The 8,240-nt window shown below is 38.0% G+C and overlaps 3 protein-coding genes across 5 annotated transcripts in view; 1 reads left to right on the top strand and 2 right to left on the bottom strand.

Annotated features, from left to right (window-relative positions):
- Positions 1 to 8,240, bottom strand: part of Epc2 (enhancer of polycomb homolog 2) — a 120,780-nt gene that overhangs the window by 80,530 nt on the left and 32,010 nt on the right. The window lies entirely within an intron of this gene.
- Positions 5,512 to 6,169, bottom strand: LOC101588771 (small integral membrane protein 10-like protein 2A). 2 transcript variants are annotated; one of them, XM_004636647.1, is made up of 2 exons: positions 6,106 to 6,169; positions 5,512 to 5,651 (listed from the first exon to the last, which is right to left on the bottom strand). In XM_004636647.1, exons 1-2 carry the CDS (start codon positions 6,167 to 6,169, stop codon positions 5,512 to 5,514), a joined length of 204 nt encoding a protein of 67 aa, XP_004636704.1. The 2 variants fall into 2 exon arrangements, with proteins under 2 accessions (XP_004636704.1, XP_004636703.1); XM_004636646.1 differs by having other exon boundaries at positions 5,512 to 5,664; positions 6,116 to 6,169.
- Positions 7,337 to 7,823, top strand: LOC105742910 (small integral membrane protein 10-like protein 2A). The gene is made up of 2 exons (XM_012515881.1): positions 7,337 to 7,378; positions 7,671 to 7,823. Exons 1-2 carry the CDS (start codon positions 7,337 to 7,339, stop codon positions 7,821 to 7,823), a joined length of 195 nt encoding a protein of 64 aa, XP_012371335.1.

Below are 8,240 nucleotides of genomic sequence, written 5' to 3'. Positions count from 1 at the left end.
ATATATGTCTTTCCCCAACTTCTCGTCTTTTTCCTCAACTTAGTAACTCTTCCCTTTTGAGTAAGTTCATTCCCTTTTCCTGGTATCCATTGTACCCTTCAGATTCCATTTTCTCTTTCATGTTCTCACACTAAGGAAACAATACTATGTTTGAACATGTGGGTCTGATTTATTCCACGTAAACGTATGGTCGCTAGTTGCATCCATTTACTGACAAGGGTTAAATTTATCCTGATATACAGCTGAATAATACTCCACTGTGTAAAAACACCACATCTTCTTTATCCATTCCTCAGTTGATGAGCATCTGGGCTGTTTGTAGGATTTGGCTATGACAAACTGCACTCCTACAAACATGGGTGCTCACATACTGCTGTGGTATGATGTTTTTGATTTTTCAGGAAAATTATTCAGAAGAGGAAGAGCTGGCTTGAACGGGCTCTCCAATCACAGCATTTTAGGGAATCTCCATACTGATTTCCATAGTGGTTGTACCAGTCTGCACTCCTACTAACAGTGGAGAAGGGTTCCTTTTTCTCCACAGCCCCTCTAGCATTTGCTATTGGCTGACTTGACGCTAGTCATTCTTTCTGGGATGATATGGAATCTCAGCGTTGATTTAATTTGCCTTTCTCAAATACCCAATGATAGTGAACATGTTTTCATTTATTTATTTGCCATTTGTATTTCATCTGAAAAATGTATATTCACCTCAGATGTCCATTTTTTTATTGAGTCTTTGAATTTGGGGGCCCTGGCTTTTTTTTTAATTCTCTGTATGTTCTAGATAGAAGACCTTTGTTAGGAGGATAGCCAGCTATAATTTTTTTCCCAGTTTGTGGGTTTACTTTTCACTCTGTTGGAGATTTCCTTTGCAGTGCAGAAACTTCAAAGAGACAATATTCCAATTGTTGATTCTTTGAAGTATTTCCCATGTAGTTTGGTTTTTGTTCATGAACTCTCTACCTACCCCATGTCTTTATGATTTCTACCTCCACTTTCAAGAATATTTAGTGTTTCTGTTTTAATATTTAAATCTTTGATCCATTTTGACAGTAGTTTTGTGCATGGTGATATGCATGGGTCTAGTTTTAGCCTTTGGCATGTGGAAAGCCAATTTTTCCATTTATTAAAGAGTACCATTTATTAAAGAGGCTCTCTTCTAGTGAACATGTCTGGCTCCTTTATCAAAGATAACGTGCCTGAGTATATCTGCAGTTGTGTCTGCATCTTCTAATCTGTTCCACTGAGCCTCAGGTCTGTTTCTACGCCAGTACCATGCTGATTTTATAAATATTTATTTTTATTTATTACATTTATTGTGTGTGTGTGTGGCCAGCTCAGCCCACCAGGGGGCGAGGCTGGCTGGCATGTGGTGCTGGAGGATCGAACCGCGGTCCCTGTGCAACCATGCTGATTTTATCACAGTAGCTTTATGGTATAATTTCAGGTCAGAGACTGTGATACTTTCTGACCTTCCTTTGTTTCCCATGATTGCTTTTGATATTCTAGATCTTTTCTGGTTCCAAATGAATTTGAGGAAAATTTTCTCTAGCTGTGTGAGGTATACTAATGATACTTTAATAGTAATTGCATTGAATCTGCAGAACAATTCTGGGAATATGGCCATTTTCACAATGTTGGATCTTCCTATCCAGAAGCATGGAACATTTCCATTTTTTCAAATCCTCTTCAATCTTTTTTCTCAGAGTACTATAATTTTCACTGTATAAATCTTTTACTTCCTTTGTGACAATGGTTCCTAAGTATTTTTGTGAGTGTGGGGGGGGGAAGGGATGCTTTTGTGAAAGGTGTGGTTTGCCTAAAGTTTCTCTCATTGCATTCACTGTGTACAAAAATGCTGCTGTCTTTGGGTTTTAACTTTGCATTTTGCTACGTTACTGAAATTGGTGATTAAATCTACAAGACTGTTGGTGGAATTTTGGGTGTTCTCTATGTAATTATGTGATCTGCAAATAATAATTTCACTTCTTTTCCAATACTTATTCCTTTTATTTCTTCCTTATCTAATTCCTCTGGCTAATGTTTCCAGAACTATATTGAAGTAGGAGTAGAGACGGTGGACTTGTTCCTGATTTTAAAGTGAAGGCCTTCAGTTTTTGCCCATGTTGGCTGTTGGTTTCTTATAGATAGCTTTTATCAGGTTGAGATATAGACTAATCCAATTTCTACGGAGTTTTTATCCTAAGTGGGTGTTGGACTTTGTCAAAACCTTTTTCTGCATCTATTGAAATGATCACACAGTTTTTGGTTTTGGTTCTAATGATGTGGTGTATTACGTTTATGGATTTGCATATGTTTAACCATTCCTTCACTCCTGGGATGAATCCCACTTGGTAGTGATGCATAATCTTGATGATTTGCTGTATTATGTTTCCTACTATTTTGTTGAGGATTTTTGCGTCTACATGCAGAGATTTGCCTATAGTTCTCTTTTTTTAGTTGGATCTTTCTCTAGTTTTGGAATCAGAGTAATACTTGCCTCCAGGAATAAGTGTGGGAGATTTCTTCCCTCTCAATTTTATTGAAGAGTTTGAGAAAAGTTGGCATTAAATTTTCTCTAAATTTTTCATAGAATTCAGTTGTGAATCCATTAGGACCTGAGCTTTTCTTTGTTGGTAGATTATTACACTTTTTCAACTTCATTTCCCATTATTGGGTTACTCAGAGTTTGTATATCTTCTTGACTCAACTCTGGCACTTCACATATACCCAGGAAACTGTCCATTTCCTTTGTTTTCCATCTTGTGAGAGTAAAGACTTTGGAAGTAGGTGTTGATAATCTTCTCAATTTCTCATGGGTGTGCAGTTTTTTGGCCCTTTCCATTTCTTATTGCATTAATTTGGGTTTTCTCCCTTTTTAAAAGGAGATTGGCTAGAGGTTGGTTTACCTATTTTATTTACTTTTTCAAAGAATGAACTCTTTTTTTTTTTAATTTTTTTTTTAATTTATTTATTAGAGAGAGAGAGAGAGAGAGAGAGAGAGAGAGAGAGAGTGTGGTGTGTGTGTGTGGCCAGCTCAGCCCACCAGGGGGCGGGGCTGGCTGGCATGTGGTGCTGGGGGATTGAACCGCGGTCCCTGATGCTTTGCCAAGCTTGTTCTAAGTAGGTGCTTTAGACCACTGAGCCATCTCTCCAGCCCCACAAAGAATGAACTCTTTGATTCATTCATTCTTTGTATTGTTTTGTCTCAATTAATTTTTTGCTCTAATGTTTATAATTTCCTCCCTTCTTTGGGCTTTGGCCTTGACTTGCTCTTCTTTTTCTAGGAGCTTGAGATGCAGCTTTAAGACTGTTTACTTGAACTTGTTTTGTCTTCCTAATGTGCAAATTTAGAGCTATAAATTTTCTTCTTAGGATAGCTTTCATTGTATCCCACAGGTTTCACTAAGTTGTATCTGCATTTTCATTTGATTGTAAATATTTTTTAATTTCTTCTTTAATTTCATCTGTGAGCCACTGGTAGTTTAGGACACTGTTATTTAACTTCCATGTGTTTATGGTGTTTTTGTAGTTTCTATTGTCAATAATTTCAAGTATCATTGTACTGTGGTAAGATAGTATGCATGGCATAATTTAAATTCCTTTGCATTTACTTAAGGATGCTCTATGTGTCAGTATATGGAGAACCATGCTTCTGGTTCTTAAAAAAACAACAGAATCTATCTTTTTTAATTTTTTCTGGTGTTTATTATCAAAGTTTTGTTTTCTTAAATTTGAAAAATCTGAAGATTCCTAATTCATTCACAGACTTTGAAAAACAGAAAATCTCCAATATATTCATATATAACAAGTGTCTTTTTTAACAGTTATTTTTGAAACGGAACTTTCCATCTTCCAGCATTTTCTGTTGACTTCATACTTGTCTCCCTTAAGTTTCCCCTTTAATATAGTCATATCACTGTTTTAGAAACTCTATAGCTAATATTTTGTTTTTCCTCCACAACAGATTGCTCCTTCAATCTGACACTTTTAAGAACATTACAACCATTTTATTTACCTTTTTCTCCCTTTTCCAACATTGTCTCATTTACATATATTTGTACATCAAGGCTAACACATTTACATTCTATTTTGTAGCCATGATTTAGTATTCCTTTAAAGATGAAAACCATATGTAACATTTTCATTATAATTATTTAAATGTCAGCAGGCAGAAGGTGAAGGGGGAAGGAAAGACCCAGTCTACCCAGTCTGGTGTGAGGGAGTCCTCCTCCAGGGTCTTTCTCCTTATAAAAACCCTGTTTCAGGGGCTGGGGAGGTAGTTTAGCAGTCTAAGCCCCTGCCTGGCAAGGGCAAGCAACCAAGTTCAGTCTCTGGTACCACATGTCATGCCTGCCCAGAACCCTGGGCACGACTTGCAGGCCCCAACACCTAGAGTGGGGGCATCTGCCTGGAATCCCAGGACTGGGAAGGCAAGACAGGAGTATTGCTGTGTGCCATGTACTAAATGAATAAAAAAATAAAAGATTTAAAAAATTAAAAAATAATAATTATTATTTAAATGTTATTCACAGAATATCTAAATTTTACACGATGACTACATTTCTTTTTCTCTGGTCCCTAATCCAAGCGCTGTTCACAGACATCATTTTCATACACTTCTTTGTTCAAAATCTTGCAGCGCCTCAGGTCCAGTATTTGGAAGATGTGTTTCCTGTATAGATTTGTTTTTTACTGGGAATTCCAATATTTTTTCTTGTGGGGTGAAGAAATACGTGACTTCCACCTCATGCCCTTAATACCATGGGTTTCTTATTCAGCATGTAGTTTACAATCCAGTCCAGTATTTCACAACTTCATTTACTGCTTGATTTCAATTTATACTGTAAGTTTGTTGTTCATTTAATTTTTTTAATGAAAAATTTGGACTTTCTTTTTTATAATGCAATCTGTGTACTTTCTCTTGTCCCGAAATCTGTCTGATGGAGTTCATTTTAAAGATACATAACTTAGGGGCCGGGAAGATGGCTCAGTGGAATAAGCACTTCCCAGGAGTGCAGGAGGCAGGAGGATTGCAAACTTGGCCCTAACCTGGCTGTGACAGTTAACTATATCAATTTGAGTAAGAAATGCCCACCTAAATTGAATTAGCATAGTTCTGGGTGTAGCTGAATGGATTTAGTGAAGATAGAAGACTCACCCTGAGTGTAAGTGGCATTGACCAACTGGCAACTGCAAGGGCCTGAGTTCAATCCCTGGTTCCACCAAAACAAAACAAAACAAAACAAAACAAAACAAAACAAAACAAAACATAACCATTTTCGTGGGTCTTACCTGAACTGTTTCCTTTCCAACAACCACATCTCTCCCCTACGTAGTATCACCAGGACTTCCACAAATGTCCCAGGGACCACACAGAGAAAACAGCAGAGCAAACAGCACACCCACAAACAACGAAGGAGAAATCTCAGGAGATTGAAGCTCATAGAGCTCCAGGCCACCTGAGAGCCTGCCATTCTGGTGGCCTTCAGAGCCTTGCTCACAGCTTTATATATGTACCTGTAAGCAGATATTCAGGATCACGGAGCCCATGACATAGAAAGAGGGGAAGTTGATGCGCAGCTGCCACGCCAGCTCGAAGAAGGTGAGGAGAGTACAGGATAGCCCTTTGCAAAAGACCCCATATGAGGAGGGGTCGGTCTCATATGGAATTCAATGGCTGTATATTGCATATTGTTGTCTTCAGAGTATTACCAGATATAAGCATGCAAGATTTTATTTAAAGATTAAAAAGAAATACAAGCATTAACTGTTCCTTTCAGTAGACTAGTAGAAATCAGCTTTACACTTTTCCAAGCTATCCTGTATATATACAAATATATTATTTGTTCCTTTTTTTCTTTTTCTTTTCCTTCATCCCAGTTGTTCCTTCCTTTTGAACCATTTCTTTCCCTTTCACAGTATCTATTTGTACCATTCAGATTTTATTTACTCTCAAGTTTTTATTCTGGGGAGACAATAGTTACTTACACATTGGTCTGATTTATTTCACTTGTGGTGAAATATATGGTCTCTTGCAGCTATTTACCTATAAAAGCCTCAAGGGTTTTTTTTTTAACAGCCAAATAATACTCCATTATAGGTGGGTTGCTGCAGGGCTTGAGGCCTTGATGGTCAGGGAGGATGGAGCGACAGCAGGGGCCATGGAGCAGCCATCACCACCCGCCCAGCGTCTGAAGCCAAAAATCACTGCAGCCTCTGTAGCCTCATATCACAGCCAGGACCCGAGGGTAAAGCGGCCTCTGAACTCAGATCTGTGTGTCCCGCAGCGGCCACTTGCTCCCCAGAAACTAACCTCATTTTCCATATATTTTCAACCATTATCACTCTTTAATCACACATACTATTTTCCCATCTAAGAACCTGTAGCAGACCGTGCACTAAAGTCAAAATGGGCCAAAGATCTAAATATTAAACTAGAAACAACTAAATCTACTAGAGAAGAAAGTAGGTAGAAATCTTGAAAACATGCAGGTAGGCAGAGTTCATGAACAAAACCAAAGTGCATGGGAAATATTTCGAAGAATCAATAACTGGTATCTCATCTTACTAAACAGTTTTTGCACAGCAAAAACCATCACAAACAGAATAAAAAGGAAACTCAGGAACTGGTGGGAAAAATTTGGCTGGCTGTCCCTCAGCAGACAAAGTATTTCTCTCTAGAATATATAAAGAATTTAAAAAATCAGGCCCCTAATACTCAAAGACACACACACACACACACACACACACACACAAAATGGGTATCTGAGATGAATGCACATTTCACAAATGAAATACAAATGGCAAATAAATACATGAAAACATGTTCAACACCATTGGTCATTCAAGAAATGCAAATTAAAACAAGACTACATTCTATCTCACCCCAGAAAGTATGGCTATCGTCAAGAATGAACTAATAACAAATGCTAGAGAAGCTGTGGGGGAAAAAACGAATCCTTCTCCATTGTTGGTGGGAGTACACACTGGTATAACAACTATGGAAATCAGTGTGGAGATTCCTCCAAACACTAAGATTAGAGGGTCTCGTTCAATTTAGCTATCTGCCTCCTGGGTATTTTTCCAGAAGAACTGAAAACATCATACCACAGTTATATATGTTCACTCATGTTTGTAGCAGTGTAATTTGTCATAGCTAAATCTTGGAAACAATCCAGATGCCCATCAAATGAGAAATGGATAAAAAAAAAGTGTAGTGTTTTTATACAATGGAGTATTATTCAGCCATTAAAAAAAAAAAGAAACTTAAGCTTCATAGGTAAATGGCAAGAGACCATATATTTCACCACAAGTGAAATAAATCAGACCAATGTGTAAATATCTATTGTCTCCCCAGAATAAGAACTTGAGAGTAAATAAAATCTGAATGGTACAAATAGATACTGTGAAAGGGAAAGAAATGGTTCAAAAGGAAGGAACAACTGGGATGAAGGAAAAGAAAAAGAAAAAAAGGAACAAATAATATATTTGTATATATACAGGATAGCTTGGAAAAGTGTAAAGCTGATTTCTACTAGTCTACTGAAAGGAACAGTTAATGCTTGTATTTCTTTTTAATCTTTAAATAAAATCTTGCATGCTTATATCTGGTAATACTCTGAAGACAACAATATGCAATATACAGCCATTGAATTCCATATGAGACCGACCCCTCCTCATATGGGGTCTTTTGCAAAGGGCTATCCTGTACTCTCCTCACCTTCTTCGAGCTGGCGTGGCAGCTGCGCATCAACTTCCCCTCTTTCTATGTCATGGGCTCCGTGATCCTGAATATCTGCTTACAGGTACATATATAAAGCTGTGAGCAAGGCTCTGAAGGCCACCAGAATGGCAGGCTCTCAGGTGGCCTGGAGCTCTATGAGCTTCAATCTCCTGAGATTTCTCCTTCGTTGTTTGTGGGTGTGCTGTTTGCTCTGCTGTTTTCTCTGTGTGGTCCCTGGGACATTTGTGGAAGTCCTGGTGATACTACGTAGGGGAGAGATGTGGTTGTTGGAAAGGAAACAGTTCAGGTAAGACCCACGAAAATGGTTATGTTTTGTTTTGTTTTGTTTTGTTTTGTTTTGTTTTGTTTTGTTTTGGTGGAACCAGGGATTGAACTCAGGCCCTTGCAGTTGCCAGTTGGTCAATGCCACTTACACTCAGGGTGAGTCTTCTATCTTCACTAAATCCATTCAGCTACACCCAGAACTATGCTAATTCAATTTAGGTGGGCA

This window comes from Octodon degus, unplaced genomic scaffold (genome assembly GCF_000260255.1).
Source record: "Octodon degus isolate 3935 unplaced genomic scaffold, OctDeg1.0 scaffold00082, whole genome shotgun sequence".
Classification (NCBI taxonomy): Eukaryota; Metazoa; Chordata; class Mammalia; order Rodentia; family Octodontidae; genus Octodon; species Octodon degus.
Note: the sequence above shows the minus strand (reverse complement) of the source record. Positions and strands in the feature narration are given on the sequence as shown.